A 16,560-nucleotide genomic window follows, 5' to 3' on the forward strand; every position below is an offset into this window, starting at 1 on the left:
TAGACCTGGAAACCCGTCCGTGAATTCCAGTCTGGGAAGCATTCTCTCTGGTGGTATCTTGGCTGTGTGATAGTGTGAAGCAAAGAGTGCTTTAGTAGGGGGTGATTTTTGTTCTGGATGGAAGAGATGGGATTTGTGCTTTCCTGACAAAGCAGGGAGGTCTTACCATCAGGGATCCTCTACTATGAAATTCCCAGGTCTGTTCAGGATGGCCACGGAACAACGTTCCCACATGCCCATTTACTCTTTCCTTTGTCTCCGAGTGACTCTATAAATACTCCCCTAATATATAGTTCCCAGCTCAGACCTGAGTTTTTCTCTCCTATTCTTCACACATTGGCTTATTCTCCATGAAAAAAGATAAAAGTATGAAGACTTTGCCAGGCTAGTGCTTTTGGTGAGACTCAGACCCGTTTTGTGAATCAATATTAGAAAAGCAGACTCCAGATTCCTCCTTAACCAGAATGGGACCTGTCTAACCTGAGGGTTACCTCTTGAGACATGGCATGAGATCAGAAAAAAAACAGGGTTGTCACCGCTTACAAAAACACCAAATAAACTCTTTAGTTTTACTCAGGTTTCAGAGTGTTAATCAGATGGAATGGCTAACTTTTCATTTAAAGAAGAAAAAAAAAAGGAAAGTAGGAGGCACTTTATAGTTACACCCTCTGTTCAGTCTCAACTTCAAGATCTGTTCACTTTTACTTTCAACATTTCCCTATCTCTTAAATAATTTCTAGTCTATATTCTTCCCAACTCTTTTGGTCTTTGAAACCTTATCTACCTGCTCTACAAAGTCTGCCCTAATTAGAGGAAGTTGAATTACGAATAGCCGTTTCACTTACTCCCTCTAGTTAAGCATAAAATAGAGAATTTGTTGGACTAAGGGAAGAAAAAGTCTGTGCTACTTGTTTTTGTCTAGTTAGTCTAACAGTCCTGCTCTAGAGAAACAGGACAGCTTCTGGAACACCCTGTAAGATATGTTACTTTCCCATATCAAAAACTCTCCTATGCCAGGACCTCTAAACTAATTATTTGGCCTAGTTTTCAGACCCCTACGAAGTCAACCCCCTCTTTCCAGCCTTACTTCTGCCTCATAAATCCTCAGAGTGAAGTCTTTGCACTAACCAAACTGGTTTGCTCACTCTTTCCCAGACAAACCTCAGTTTTTTCAACCTCCTCACTTTATTTGTGTCGTTCCCCCACTCACCAAGAATAGATCTCTCTCTCGACTCCCTCAGCTGTCAAAATCTGACCATTTTCTAAGGCCCCAAATAATTTTTTCTTCTTCTTTAATCTGCCCCCTCTTTTTAAAGAATTTATTTGAGAGAGAGAGCATGAGAGCAGAGAGGGTCAGATGGAGAAGCAGACGTGGGCTTCATCCTGGGGATTCCCGGACTCGGGGATCATGACCTGAGTAGAAGGCAGACGCCTAACCAACTGAGTCACCAAGGTACTCCTCCTTTAATCCCTTTGCAAACTATCCAGATTTTTCCCCTTCATGGGGGAATTTCATGAGTTCAGTGGGGTTTTTAATGTGTGACCTGTATTTAGTAATTAACCAAATATCCCCTTACTTAACTTTTTGCATTGTTGGATTATGTTTTAAGTTCTTTTTTCTTTTTTGGCACTTATCTTTTATCTTTTTAAATAGTCTCCAGGTAGCTGGGAAGGATCTCCTATCAGACTTTGCGTGTCTCTTATGGTACCTGGAGTGGTGTATTGCACACAAATCTTTTTACTGATTGATATTTCTTTCTGAGACCTGAATGGTGTCCCAGGTCCATCATGCTCCTAGCATCTGGGAGGAGGGTGTTGGGATGATAACTGAGGTGAGGAACGGCTTCGGGCTGGGCACAGAAGAGGTGTCCATTAAATGTGGTATTTGGTGATTGACTGTAAAGATGAAGTTGACAAGTTTCACTGTCCTTAGGAAGTAGCCTTCTCTTTCTCCTTCTCAACTTGTCTATATTTCTCTGTTAACACAACTAACTTCCTGCACAGCATTCAGGTTTGGGCCCCACCAGCACCACAACACTGGAGCCACCATTACAACTGGGTGTGTGTGACACTCACAGGCCACGTGGTTCAGCACGTGGTGTCCCCAGGTGTGCAGGCACATGGTGACCACTGTTTCCACCACAGAAGTCACCAGGCTTATAAGCCAAGAGACAGCTGCCATGATACAAGTGGTCACTGATAGCCATGTAGCAGTCATAGGCCATAGCAGCCAATAGCAAGAACTCAGTACTCCCCTGGGCCCCCGAGAAGAAGAGCTGGGTCCCACACTGGGTGAAGGAGATGGTCTTCTTTTCCAGCAGGAAGTGCACCAGCATCTGGGGGACTCCACTAAAGGTGTAGCAAATGTCCACCACTGAGAAGTTGCAGAAGTACATGGGCAGGTGCAGGAGGACAATGAGCCCATTGCCCAGTGGGGTCAGCAGATAGGCAGCCCCAAATAGGACAAACAGTCCAGCCTGGGTCTGCCTGTCACTGGAGAGCCCCAGGAGGACAAACTCACTTTCCCAGGTCAGGTGGTTGTCCCTCCTCATGAAGCAGGTGGAGTAGGTGGCCAGCAGGAGGAGGTAGCTCAGAATCAATCAGAATTCAGTTTGGGCCTGAACAAAGGACTGTAAGCAGAACTGCAAGAACTTGAATGTTTTTTCTATTAGACTCTGAGCCTCTTGAAATCAGGGATCTTTGGTGATTTTCTCTTTCTTTACTTTTTTTTTCTTTCTTTCTCTCTCTCTCTCTCTCTTTTTTTTTTTTTTTTTTGAGAGAGGCACAGAGAGAGTGCATGCAGAGTGGAGGTGGGGCAGAGGAAGAAGGCTTAAGCAGGCTTCATACCCAGTATGGAGCCCCACCCACGGCTTAATCTCAGGACTCTGAGATCATAACCTGAGTCAAAATCAAGATTTGGATGCTTAAATGACTGAGCCACCCAGGTGCCCCTGTGATTTTTCTTTGTATGCAAAGATTCCTAACAAATGTTTCACAATAAAATTTTTGTTGAATACACAAATTAAAAAAAAAAAAGTTAAAAGCAGTGGCCTTGAGGATTATTCTCTGATCCTAAGATATAGGACTTATGTTCTGGACTTCCTCCTTGTCCTTACTGCTCACACTGGAGCTTATGGTTCTTCCTGTTCCTCCCATAAGCCAGGCTAGGTCAGTGACAGAGAAAATCGCTCAACTTGGTTCTCATTGTACTGATTAATAAGGCTTATTCCTGGGTTGATAAGATCAGGGCCTCAATTATATTAACTATAATTATGTCCCAACTTCTTGTGATTATGCTATTTCCTTGGTGAAATGCTGGCATTTATTTGAATGGTAAAGTAAGTGATTTATAAAAGGTGAATGCATACATCACTTATTTGCAGTGATAGCATTTGGAACCTGACGGTGCCCACAGATGGGAGTCAGTAAGGGAGTGCCTCTGAAACCCTTTGAGCTTTGTTATGTGTAAATCCTCTGTCATAGCAGAGGCAGGTTTGCCCTTGGAACACCTCCCTGTTTACTTTGCTGGTCTTTAGCCTCTACCAAAGGATAAGATGTCATATTTTCCTGCAGTATAAATGTACTAAGCAATTTTATAATCTTTGTTTATCTATATATTAATAGCAAGTCCCACTAGCTCCATTGCCATATTTACATTGTGTATCTTTGCAACATGGCGGGAGGAGATAGCATTATTGGCTAGTTTAGGAATAAGGAGAGACCACAGAGACATGGAGAAGAGTCTGACTGCTGGAAAAGCCCATTTGGATGCTCACTAGGGAAGCTTGAGATGGAAGGAAAAAACTATACATATTAGGATTTGCCTATGAAAATCCCACACAACCTATGGTGGACACTAGGGCAGTGCCTGCCACAGTAGCTACACAGTAGAATCACCTGGCACACTTAGAAGACTCCAGAAGCCCAGAAAAAACTCAAGAGCAATTAAGTCACAATCTCAGGTAAGTGACACACAGATATTAGTATATTTGTAACTTTTAACATTTCCCAAACAATTAACAATGTGAAGCTAAGTTTGAGACCCACTGCTTTAGACAGAACCTTTTAATCTTATTTTTGAAGATTCAAGACATATTATTTTTGGGAGAGGAATATGTTTTGAGATAAATCTGGAAAGTTTTTGTGGAGGAACGATCTTTTGGGCTAAACTTCTCATTCTTTGTTAGAAAAAGTTGAGGTCAAGAGTTTAAATGATTTGCCTGAAATTCCACTGGATCAGTGAAAAAGTGATCCTTGGTATGTTGCCTTTTTGTGTGTGTGTTGGGTCTTTCCTTAGTCTTACTTTCTTAGGTCTTGCCCAAAAACAGTATTTCAGAGTATCTTAGACCCTGGGAAGAAGTAGTAAATATCAAGTGAGATTTTGTGTGAGAAAACCCTTCATAAATTATCTAAATGAGAAGGATCTGTATGAGAGATAATGAGAGATGAGTCACAGAATCCAATGATATGGAAATGAAAACAATTCAACCCAAGTTTTTCTAACCAGGCTCTCTTTCTAACTCAAAGATTAGGCTTATGGCTCGATGGGGGTGAAGAGCACGGAGTCCCTGGATACACCTCTGTCTAGCCAGTTTCCTTCCTTTCAGTCCTTCTGTGTCCAGAAGGTGTCACTGTAGAAAATGCTAAGAATAGACTGGCTTTGGCAGGGTACCCCACTGATTTTCTGAGCCCTGTACCTGAGATGGAGCCCTATTCCCACTGAGCCTATTTCCTTCAACACTGCAGTAAGTAGCCAAATTTACTTCCCAAATTTGGCTCCTGAGTGTCCAGAACACCATTAACTGAAATTCTCACCAGGGAAGAGAATGAAATGCAAAATGAGAACAGAAGGGAAAACAAGCTGGAAAGAACTTTTAGGATCTTCATGTCTACCTTGTCATTTTGCAGAATGAGGAAACTGAGGTTCAGGGAGCAGGAGTGATTCTTTGAGGTGGTTTTGCCAGCTAAGCTCAGAGCTAGAACTGGGTCTGGAATCAGAGGACCCTATTCCATGTTCTTCCTGCTATATCATGTGTGTGATCACTTGGAGGGTGGAGTGTATCACAGCAGGTGGTGGGGAGCAGCACACCCACAGAATGATTTGTGTGACAGGTTTGATTTTTGTTGGGGGGAGGGTGATGTCAGGAAGTGGGTAGTGCTTAAGATGCTGCTGTGGGGGACTTGGAGCTGCTGCAAAGTGATGCAAGGAAACTGGCTGAAAAGCAGTTTGGAGAGGCCAGCCGACTGGTGGCCCAGTTCATTAGATACCTGACCTCCTTCCATTTTATCGTAGACTAGGGTATCACACTGCTCGGTGCTAGATGCTCCACTGGTATGTGATGAAGATAAAAAAAAAATACATTAAACTGTAAGAGCTTGTGATTTGTTCTTCCTTACTAACTAAAGAGAAAACTGAGGTTTCCTTGCTGTGCAAAATGCAGACATTGGCAAAGAGCAGACAAGCACCTAAACACGGAGGCACTAGAGAAAGGAAAAGATAATTTGTTGATTTGGGAAGAGAACTTAATAGTTATAGAAGAATCTAAAAATGATGATGAGTTAAAACATTTTGACTGGAGATGGGGCTGAGTGCCTTCCATGGGAGTGGGAGCAGGGAGGAAGAGAGGCTGATGAAGGAATGAAAGGTATTGGATCCATTTCTGTTAAGTATCTAAAATAGGCAAATCCATAAAGGCAGAAAGCAGATCAGGGTTGCCAGCACCTGGGTGAAGGGAGGAATGGAGAAGGTCTGCTTAAAGGGTATGAGGTTCCCTTTTGGAGTGATGACAATGTTTTAGAACTAGAGAGACAGAAGGTTGAACAACATGGTGAATATACTAAATGCTACTAAGTTGTACACTTTAAAAAGGTAAAAATCATAACTCATATGTTACGTGAATTTTATCTCGATTAAAAAAAAAAGATTTTACTAGAATTTAAAAAGGTACTCCAGGGGCACGTGTGTGGCTTAGTGGGTTAAGCATCTGACCCTTGATCTCAGCTCAGGTCTTGAGTTTAAGCCCTGTGTTGGGCTCCACATTGGGCTCCATGTTGTGCATGGAGCCTACTTAAAAAAGTAAAAATAATAAAAAAATAAAAAGATACTCCATTTCCTCCTCCGCAAACTTTTGGCCTTTTCTCAGCAGATTGATTAGAAGTTTGAATTATTCTCAATTTATGTTTTTTTTTTTAATTTTAAAATATTTTATTTATTTCTTAGAGAGCAGAGTGAGAGAGAACATTAGTGGGGTGAGGAGAGAGAGGAAGAAGCAGACTCCCTGCTGAGTAGGTCACCAGATGCTGTTGTGGGGCTGTCATTCTAGGACCTTGGGATCATAACCTGATACGAAGGCAGTCGCTTATTGGACTGAGCCACCCCAGACACCGCTCAATTTATGTTTTTTTTTTTAAATTTATTTATGGGAAGACAAACCAGATATCTGTAATATTTAGGTAAGAGATACTTTAATTTTTAAATGTTCTAAATATTTTTCTGGAAAAAATTATCTCTATTTCACTTTCTGGATTAGAATGTTTAGTGCTCAGTCACTCATTGTGTTACCAGAGTAGAGCAAACTTGGAAACAGATTCCTTGCTGAGTAGCTCACTTGGCTCACCTCTGATGGTGTGTGGCATGATAGTCAACTGTGAATTCTGAACACATCTCTCTTTTCAGAAGAGTACATCCTTAGACCTGATTGTGTAGAAAGTATGTGTTTGAGGTTCTGAAGGCTTGACTTTTTGGCCAGCCATTTGCCACCACTGCAAGCCCGAGAGCGTGGAGGCATGTAGACTGATGTTCAGATGACTCATGCACAGTCCAGTCCTGTTCATCAGGGCTGTGCGGATTATTACTATGTCTTTGGCTGCATGTCCCTGTGTGAATTCCCCACCCTGCTGAGCTGGGCTGGACCATGTGTGAGTCACATGGGTGACCTTTGCACCTCTGGCCCAATGCCTGTTCCATCCCTTGGGCACAGTGAATTTTGTAAATTACAGCTCCCACCTTCCCTCTCTTTTCTCATTGATTATAGGAAAGCTTAAACATACAGTTGTAGATTTTTGAAGGAAATACACTTTCCTGGCATAAGTTTTGTGCATTGACCTGACTTCTGATTTGATCTTCTTTTCTAATTCATATATGCTGCTGGGGTATCTTTTTTTTTTTTTTAGTTTAGTTTTCTGTAGTGTGTATGTATTTGTAAATTATAATTCACATTTTTATAAGTTAGGGACCAAAAATAGAGCCCAGGGATATAATCCATTTCATTGTTACCTCAAACGATAGTGAGTGGAACAGACTGTGGTCCTCCTACCTGCTCCCTTACACCATGCACTTGCACAGACACATGCATCCATTATGCTGAAGACACACACTCCAAGATCTATGGTCTTCAGAGTGAGGCCTCTTAAGACAAAGTTGTATACTAAAGTTTTGATTCAGAACTGCTCATCAGAACTCGACTCAGGGCAGCCTTCATCTCTTTGTTCCGTAAACTGTAGATGAGTGGATTCAGCATGGGGGTTACCACACCATAGAAGAGCACCACCACCTTGTCCTGCTCAGCCGAGGCTGTGGAGTAGGGCTGCATGTAGGTAACCAGGGCCATCCCATAAGACATGGAAACCACAGTGAGGTGGGAGGCACAGGTCCCAAAGGCTTTGCGGCGTCCCCCTGTAGAGTGGATCCGTAGAATGGCTGCCACAATGTAGGCATAGGACAGTGAGACCAGGAAGCAGGGCACCAGCAGCACCACCACACTGGAGGCCAATATGACCACCTGGTTGAGGGTGATGTCAACGCAGGCCAAGCGGACGAATGCCAGTGTCTCACAGGCCACATGGTTCAGCACATGATGTCCACAGGTAGGCAGGCGCATGGTGACCACTGTCTCCACCACAGAATTCACCACGCCTACAAACCAAGAGACAGCTGCCAGCCTAATGCAGCACCTTGGGCTCATCACTGCCACATAGTGCAAGGGGTCACAGATAGCCATGTAGCGGTCATAGGCCATAGCAGCCAGCAGCAAGAACTCAGTGCCCCCCAGGGCCAGTGAGAAGAAGAGTTGGGTCCCACACCGGGTGAAGGAGATGGTCTTCTTTTCCAGCAGGAAGTGCACCAGCATCTGGGGGATGCCGCTAGAGGTGTAGCAAATGTCCACCACCGAGAGGTTGCAGAGGAAGAAGTACATAGGCAGGTGCAGTCGTGCATCCAGTCCGATCAGGAGGATGATGAGCCCATTGCCCAGCAGGGTCAGCAGATAGACGGCCCCAAATAGGACAAACAGTCCAGCCTGGGTCTGCCTGTCACTGGAGAGCCCCAGGAGGACAAACTCACTTTCCCAGGTCAGGTTGTCCCTCCTCATAGAGCAGGTGGATCAGGCTGCCAGGAGAGGAGCAAAGGCAGAGAGGGGTAAGTAAAGGTCTCACTTTAGGAGGAAGGGACAGCTGGACTCTCAACTAGATTGAGATTCTCTTAAGGACAAAGTCCCTGTTCTGGTCATCCTTTTGTGGCTAGGACCCAGCATGGTTATAATTACAGAGGAGGTGATCATTCACAGTACAAGGAAAGAAAAAAAAAGTGGTAGAAAAGGAAAGAAGGAAAGACAAAAAAGAAAGTTAAAAAACAAAGAAAAACTAAGGAAGAAAGTTTGGACATCAGAAAAGGAAGGAAGTGGAAGATAGGGAAGAAAGGCAGATCTGGTTTGAAGCCAGCATCTGTTTAGTCTCTGTGCGTGCTAGGGCCTATGCTAGATATCAGACACCTGCCTGGGAACAAGAAAGATGGAAACTTGAGTCGTGCTTTCTTGGTTCTTGTAATTTAATCAGGAACACCAAGATTAAATTAATAATTACAAAAATTAATTAAGTATAATTGTGCTAAGTATTTTGAAAGAGAAGAACAAGGTTACTAGTTTAATTAAATTTGTGGCTATAATTAAATTACCACTGGTTATGTCTTACTTCTCAATAATGTGCAATTTACATAGTAAGCTGCAGATATTTATTTAGATGCTTAAGTAAATGATTAGCAAAATAATGCAGTGAGGGCTTTTGGAAACCAATGATCATATTCCTACTGAATATGAACTGACTGAAATCCACTGAATCTTTCAGAGGGAATGAATTCTCCTTCCTTAGCTAGGATTGTGTTGGATTAACTCCCTTCCAACATGTTCACCAGCCCACTATAAAAATAGAATTAAATGCCACCAGTTTTTCTTAATAGAATATAATCTCAAGGTGTATTTTCTGCTCTTAAAACAGTTAATAAATTAATTCATTTAGTAAAAATATTTGAGTCTATGAGGTACTATGCTTTCATCCAACTTCTAGCATAGAATGCCTCTCAATGTTAGGAACTTATGTTTAGAAAATCAACAGTACAAAAGAATCAAATAAGAAACTTTAAAATAAAATCTGTGACTGTCAAATGAGTCAACCAAAGAAAGGACAAAAGGAATACATCAACAGTAAGGATCCACAGAATCAAGTACAATAGAACTGAAAAGGGTAATCTGATTGAGATTTCTTCTGGCTGGTAACAGTGGCCTGTGGAGAGCAGAGAACCTGGGAGGAGCAGGCATCTCTCACTTTCCCTTCAGCTCTTGTCCTGCAGTGGCCAGAGGGCTTCACTACAGAAACAAAACAAAAAAAAGAAATTAACACTAGATTCTCAGGTTTGGAGGCCCCGTTCACCAGAAGATGGTGGTTGGTGGCTGGGTTTTGAACACCACCCCAGGAAGAATTTGGCTGCCCGAAAAGCCAAGTCCTTGTATCAGCCAGAGGAAATAGCTCCACTCTGATCTTCTATGATCTGTAGGCTGCTAAGCATCCAGAATTCAACCCTTCAGAGTTACTGTCATGGATTCAGATTCCCTTCATAAGAGCCTGGTTAATATATAAGAAAATCAAGCATGTGAGAAGCGAAAGGAGCCATACAGATCACATACTTCATTCATTTCATTGTATAGATGAGGAAACCAAAGAACAGGAGTAAGGTGGTCAGCCCATGTGTCGTATCTTCCAGGGAACCAAGCTGGCACCAAGTTTTAAGTGTGCATGGCACATTCTCAGCTCCTATAGTAAGGGGTGGGAAGGAGTTGTGGAAGGATATGGACTAGAAGGGAGATGCCTGAGGAATCTTAGATTAGAGGCCCAGCACTGCTATCTTGCCATGTAGAGAAATATGTGTAGTGAATGGGAAAAGCTCTGAATGAGAAGTCAAGGCATCCAAGTTCTAATTTGCCTCTTCTATTCACCTGCTAAGTCTCCTGGGCTAGTTACTTGACCTCCCTGAGCTTCAGTTTCTTCATTTGAAATGTGGGAATGATAATAATGCCTACCTCACAATATTTTGAGTAAGATTAGATGAAGAAATGATCATGAATGTGTTTTGCAAAGTACTAAGTAATTATAACTGGCTATTGTTATACTCAGCAAGTCAATTTCACTGGAGTAAATTCTGCCCAGTGATACAGCGACAAGAAACAGTATGAATATGTGCTGTAGAGGCCAGAAAGTTAACAGTATATACATAAATATAAATCCCCTTTGCAATACATCATAGTGCCTAAATAACTTACTTATAGAGACCCTGTTCCAATAAGCAAAGAACTAAGGTAGTGAGTTTGCTTATATCCCCAGTGGGTAGTACTGTGCTCTACAAGCAGTATGAACTCAATATATTTTTTCCCAATAAAATTTGAAATATGCTGTTTTTAGATGGCTATAAACTATTATTTACTAATAGATGGTCTTGTTCTCAGCTTTATGGGATTAGAGAATTTCATTCCACTTAGATTTACTTAGAGAACATTTACTGAGCACCAAATAATGCCTGGTCCAGTGACAGGAGCTGAGTAACAAGATCACTGCAGCCTTGTCTCCCTCTCCAAGAATTCAGCCTGGCCGAAGGATAGAGAGGGTGAGTTATCATGACTTACTAGAGTTTTCAAAGGAAGCTACCACGTCTGGTAATTGGAGACATAGAGTCAGACTATTTAAATACCCAGGCAGATAAGTAGAAATAATAAAGCTGAATAAAGAAACAACCAGTGCATTTGCTTTTTGAAAAAGTAGAAGCAGTTTAAGGTTCACGTAGACGGGTAGTAAGGAGGCCTGGGTTTCTACCTGTATCCACAAACCATCTAGATATCATTGTAGATCCCTACCTTTATGAAGCATATTTTCTTCATCTGCAGAATGAGCAAGTAAGGTAGACACCAAGATTTCTCCAGCTCTAACGGTCTGCAGAAAGTGAATATATGTAAGCTATACTTTAAAGCAATGGTAACAGTGGGAAAAGAAATCCTTCAATCTTTGATTACTCTAAGAATGCATAGCTAGTGAGGCTATGGGCACTAAGATATTATAGGTTACTGGGTTTGGGGATCAAAGCATTCATATCACATGTAACTATGGGGAAGTGCCACTGAATGGGATCAGGTTGACTTGAGAACCAGAAGATCAGGAAATAGAGAAGGAGCCTTGCAGACAGAAATGGAACATCCGCTTGGGTCAAAGCTTCTTTCCAAAGCTGGACCCAGGGAATTCCCAGAGTTGGATGACCCCTAACATACCTACCTTCCTTCGCCAAAGCATTATGCTTCTTAATGGATAAGAATATTCACCTTCCTCTTTTTCGAAAAAAGATAGGCTTATGTCTAAGTTTGGTTCTTATAGTAATGAAGCTCAGCCCTTTTGCATTCCTTCTTATCTCCAACATAATGCAAGTGTCTTGAGGCTCAGAAAAGAGATGTATCCCTTTTGACCTCCACTCTTTTTTAAAAAAATTTTTTTTTTTTTTATTTTTTTTTTATTTTTTTTTTTATTTTTATTTTTTATAAACATATATTTTTTATATACATATATTTTTATCCCCAGGTCTGTGAATCACCAGGTTTACACACTTCACAGCACTCACCAAAGCACATACCCTCCCCAATGTCCATAACTCTACCCCCCTTCTCCTAACCCCCCTCCCCCTAGCAACCCTCAGTTTGTTTTGTGAGATTAAGAGTCACTTATGGTTTGTCTCCCTCCCAATCCCATCTTGTTTCATTTATTCTTCTCCTACCCACTTAAGCCCCCATGTTGCATCACCACTTCCTCATATCAGGGAGATCATATGATAGTTGTCTTTCTCTTGAGTGTTTCGAATGTGTCTCTGTATATACTGAGCACTTCAGTTTATACTGTTGATTGGGTGACTGACCAAGACCCGGGACTCTGTTGAGGGGCTGGAAAACAATGAGCTACATTTTCTGGGTCATGGGAAAAATCAAAGAGCCTCCAACTATAATAGTGAGAAAAACATGGGGGAGAATCCCAGGGCAGTCCTAACTGCTCCCAGGAATTTGGGCTCCTCTCTCACCTCCTCTCAACCTTCCTGTAGGGGACTCACCGAGGTTCAGTGCTCATCTCATGTACATAATTCCTTTTGAATGAGAAAGTGGCACATTTCTTAGAAAGCCTTGAAGCAGTAGTCCATTCTCTTCTGGGGGATGGACTTTTTACTTTCTCAGTCTAAGCTGGTAACTTTTTAGAACATGAGAATCTCCAGAGGCCAATTACTTGTTCTTGGTGTGTACCTTTATTCACCCCTGCCCCCAGCTACTTCCCTGCAACCACAGCTCCCCATCCTTCTTAGTTCCCTATGGGATAAACATTCTGAACATATTTTATCTCCATTTTTAATTGTCCTTCTAGTTCTCAGACTAATGAGCCCTGCCTTCTCTGACTTTTGGATCATTCACTGTCCTTAAAGGCTATGGCATTGTTGAGAACTTTTGATGAGTCAGGAGACAGAAATATTTACTCTGAGTTGGTGGTAAGGGATTGAAATTAATTGGGAAAGAGAAGAGGAGCTGAAATTTCAGAGCCTGGTCTTTCTAAGGGAAGAAGATGAGTGCACCTTCTCCCTTCTTTCCACATACCTAGTTTTAGTGACCAGGGAGTGGTGAGTAAGATTGCATGGTAAAACCACCATGTCTATGGCCTAGAAGCCACTGAGAAGTTCCAAGTGCACAGTCATGAAAATATTTCTGTAGACTCCCCAGTGGTCTCAAATATCACCTTTCTTTCTTTCTTTCTTTCTTTCTTTCTTTCTTTCTTTCTTTTTAAAGATTTTATTTATTTATTTGACAGAGATCACAAGTAGGCAGAGAGGCAGGCAGAGAGACAGAGGAAGCAGGCTCCCCGCAGAGCAGAGAGCCTGATGTGGGGCTCGATCCCAGTACCCTGGGATCATGACCTGAGCCGAAGGCAGAGGCTTTAACCCACTGAGCCACCCAGGTGCCCCAGATATCACGTTTCTGTTAAGTTGTGTTTCCTTTGCATATTTTCATACCACCAGAAGTTTTCCTATGTCTCACTAAGCTTGATTTCCTGGTTTTTGATCATCTTCCACAAAGTTTTAATTTCTTTACTGAAATTACTTAGAAGGAGCAGAGAAAACAATGGGTCAGGATGGGTTTTATTCCCAATACTTACCTATCGGTTCTGTGCAATAGAACATAAGTCTTTGAGAAGATAGGAGCAAAAAAACACATTTTTTTAAAATTTAGTTTTTTTAAAAACAGAGATGTTATTAGCAAGTAACTTATTAGAATTTTTCTACAATAATCAATATCCACAAGATAATGATTTAATTATTTTGAAGATTTGTTACTCTAATGACAACAGACTGGGAAATGGTACTTTTATTTCTTCTTCCCTCAGGTTCACCTCTGCTCCTCCTATCACATAACAAAGCTCAGGACACTAAGGACCTGAAGCTGTCCTAACCTTAAGGTCCACTGACAGCAAAAGCTGATGTGACCTTCTGTCTGAGAGCTGTAGCCAAAGGTTGAGGAGGATGACAGAAGTGGAAGTCTGAGGATACCATGAAGGAGAAGAGAGAGTGACCCCTGCCAGGTGGGCCTTGTGATGCACATCGAAGGTAGACTCAATATGGTCTGATGTAGAGGAGCCAAGTATAAAGGAAAAGAACTTTTGGATACCATCTTCCCCAGATGACATAGTGTATGATCATCTAATGAAAATATCTCCTTGCTGGCAAAATAAAAATGCATCTTTCCTACTTTTCTGAACACAGGTGTCTGTAACTGGATGAAAAAAATAAGGTTAGAAAATTATAGGTTCAATATGATCCTATATTGTATAAAATAATATAGATACAGTTTGATGTATTTAAAGTTAGAAATGCAGAATTGGAAGCATGATCAAAACTATTAACAGGTTATCTCTGGTAATAGGTTTGCAGGTATTTCTATTTTTGTTCATATTTTGAAAAATATCTACAATAAACATAATATTTTTTCTAAGAAGAATCCCAGTGATGTTTTAAAGATTATTATTGATATAGGTGTAGCTTAATGAGACAGGAATGCTGAGAAATCAGTTCACTGGCTCAAGTCTATCAGTACTGAGTGGCCTTTGAGTAACATGGGTGAGTATTATGGTAGAAGGAAGGTATCACTATAATTCTGCCTCAGGAAAGTAGATATGATGGCAGGTTTTATGTAATTTAGACCATGTAAGTTGGATTTATAAATAGCCTATTGTGGTAGACACTCTGGACCAGGGACAGGACAATTGTTTTTTGCTCTGGCTTTGGTATGAATTGCTCTGTGACTTTGGGCATGTCATTTAAACTCCCTGGATCTCAGTTTCATCATTTGTGAAACAAGGATTGTATTAGACTGCTAAGGATTCTGCAGTTCTGGAAGTCTCTTTATTAGTGTGGACATTACAGTATTCTGCTTTCATCCTGGAAATGGGGTCTGAGGCTGGAATAGGCTGCTGTGGGTTCCAGACTGTGGTCTTGAGGAGCTAGGAGTAATTGTCTCCTTTGAGCCTGATCCACGCCAGGAATTTCATTGGCAATCAGTATTTTATATACTATTGGGACCCCTAGCCCTTGGAGATAATTCACTTCCTGCACAGCCTATGTAGCCCCAGACCTGCTGCTTGTCAGATCTTTCTCTTTACTCTTTTGGAATTGCAGTGCCCTCACCCACTTCTCTACCCCCTACTTCTCCACCCACTATCTCCTTGCCACAAGAATTTCCTGTTGCTGTGAATAGTTTATTCACTTCCATTGAACTACTATATCTGGTTTTCAGTTATGCACATTTCCCATTCATTTCTTTCCACTTGGTTGGTCTTATTTTGTTTGTTTGTTTTTTACCAGAATTAGCTTTTTCCCATCTTTCCCCAATGAAATGTCAAGAGGCACCTTGACAGGAAGGCTGATGACTGCTGTACTTGATGGCAGTTTTAATAGCCTCGGATACACAGCTTATTACTAATTAGCTGTCATGAGAGGGTCTGAATACTCTTCAGTGTCCTATCTTTCTACACACTAGCAAAACATTTTTTTAAAGATTTATTTATTAGAGAGAGAGAAAGAACTCTATTGCCTGAGTGGGGGTTGGGCAGAGGAAGAGGGAGAGAATCTCAAGCAGACTCCCCACTGAGCATGGAGCCTGAGGTGGGCCTGATCCCAGGACCTAGGAGGTCATGAGCTGAGCCAGAATCAGAAGTGGGTTGCTTAACTGATTGAGCCACCTAGGGACACCCCAGTAAAATTGCTTAAATGGTATTTCTGTGCTTTGATCTTTTCTCTGCGCCTAAGCAAATATGCAACTTGGGGGAAACCCCTTAAGTTGGAGGGAGGGGAGATGCGATGAGAAAGGGAAGATTTGGCAACTAATATTTAATGAGTACCAAGCACTGTATAAGAAGCATCTCCTTGGGGACGCCTGGGTGGCTCAGTGGGTTAAAGCCTCTGCCTTCGGCTCAGGTCATGATCCCAGGGACCTGGGATCGTGCCCCAGCATCAGGCTTTCTGCTCAACAGGGAGCCTGCTTCCTCCTCTCTCTCTGCCTGTCTCTGCCTACTTGTGATCTCTGTCTGTCAGATAAATGAATAAAATCTTAAAAAAAAAAAAAAGAACCATCTCCTTGGAACTTTATATAATTTCCTTACTGTGTATTGACATTGGACAGGTACAGTACAGCTCCTTTCTGGAAAAGAAGTCTTTCCTTAATAGATTGACAGCACACAGGACGTCCAGACAACCTTTATTTCAAGATCAACTTGCCAAAAAAAAAAAAAAAAAAAAAAAGATCAGCTTTCCTTTAGATGGGGTAAATACATTCTTCTTGGATGTTCAGTGAAAATATACCTTCCTTGTTTTCAGTAATGATCTTATCTCTCTAAGTCTACATCCTGATGGGTAGTATGGAAAGGGGGGAAAAGCAAACAATATAGCATGCCAATTAAAAATATCTTAGTTCCCTACAGTACAGTCTCTTTTAACTTAAAATAATTTTTCCAAGTAAATATTTAATTAATTCAAAATTTAACCTTTGATCAGAATGGCTTATTTCTTTTTCTCCTTTTCTTGAGGTGACGTTTGTGTAGAAGAGAAAACTGATACTATGGAATATGGCAGGACTTGGGTTGGGGGTGTAGAATCACTCTTACCTCATGCTCATACTGGTGCTCCTCTCTGCAGTTGGGCATTTACTCTTATCTATGAATATGTAC

The 16,560-nt window shown here is 41.6% G+C and overlaps 1 protein-coding gene and 1 pseudogene across 1 annotated transcript; both read right to left on the minus strand.

Annotated features, from left to right (window-relative positions):
- Positions 1-1,966: 1,966 nt before the first annotated feature.
- Positions 1,967-2,552, minus strand: LOC131830228 (olfactory receptor 2F1-like; annotated as a pseudogene).
- Positions 2,553-7,427: 4,875 nt separating this feature from the next.
- On the minus strand, positions 7,428-8,799 carry LOC131830465 (olfactory receptor 2F1-like). Its single transcript, XM_059172698.1, has one exon. It carries the CDS (start codon positions 8,367-8,369, stop codon positions 7,428-7,430), a length of 942 nt encoding a protein of 313 aa, XP_059028681.1. The 5' UTR covers positions 8,370-8,799.
- Positions 8,800-16,560: the final 7,761 nt, after the last annotated feature.

The sequence above is a fragment of the Mustela lutreola genome, chromosome 4 (genome assembly GCF_030435805.1).
Source record: "Mustela lutreola isolate mMusLut2 chromosome 4, mMusLut2.pri, whole genome shotgun sequence".
Lineage (NCBI taxonomy): Eukaryota > Metazoa > Chordata > Mammalia > Carnivora > Mustelidae > Mustela > Mustela lutreola.

What these genes read in the sequence shown, in the direction of transcription:
- LOC131830465 (XM_059172698.1), bottom strand. Translation starts at nt 8,369, where the DNA reads ATGAGGAGGGACAACCTGACCTGGGAAAGTGAGTTTGTCCTCCTGGGG.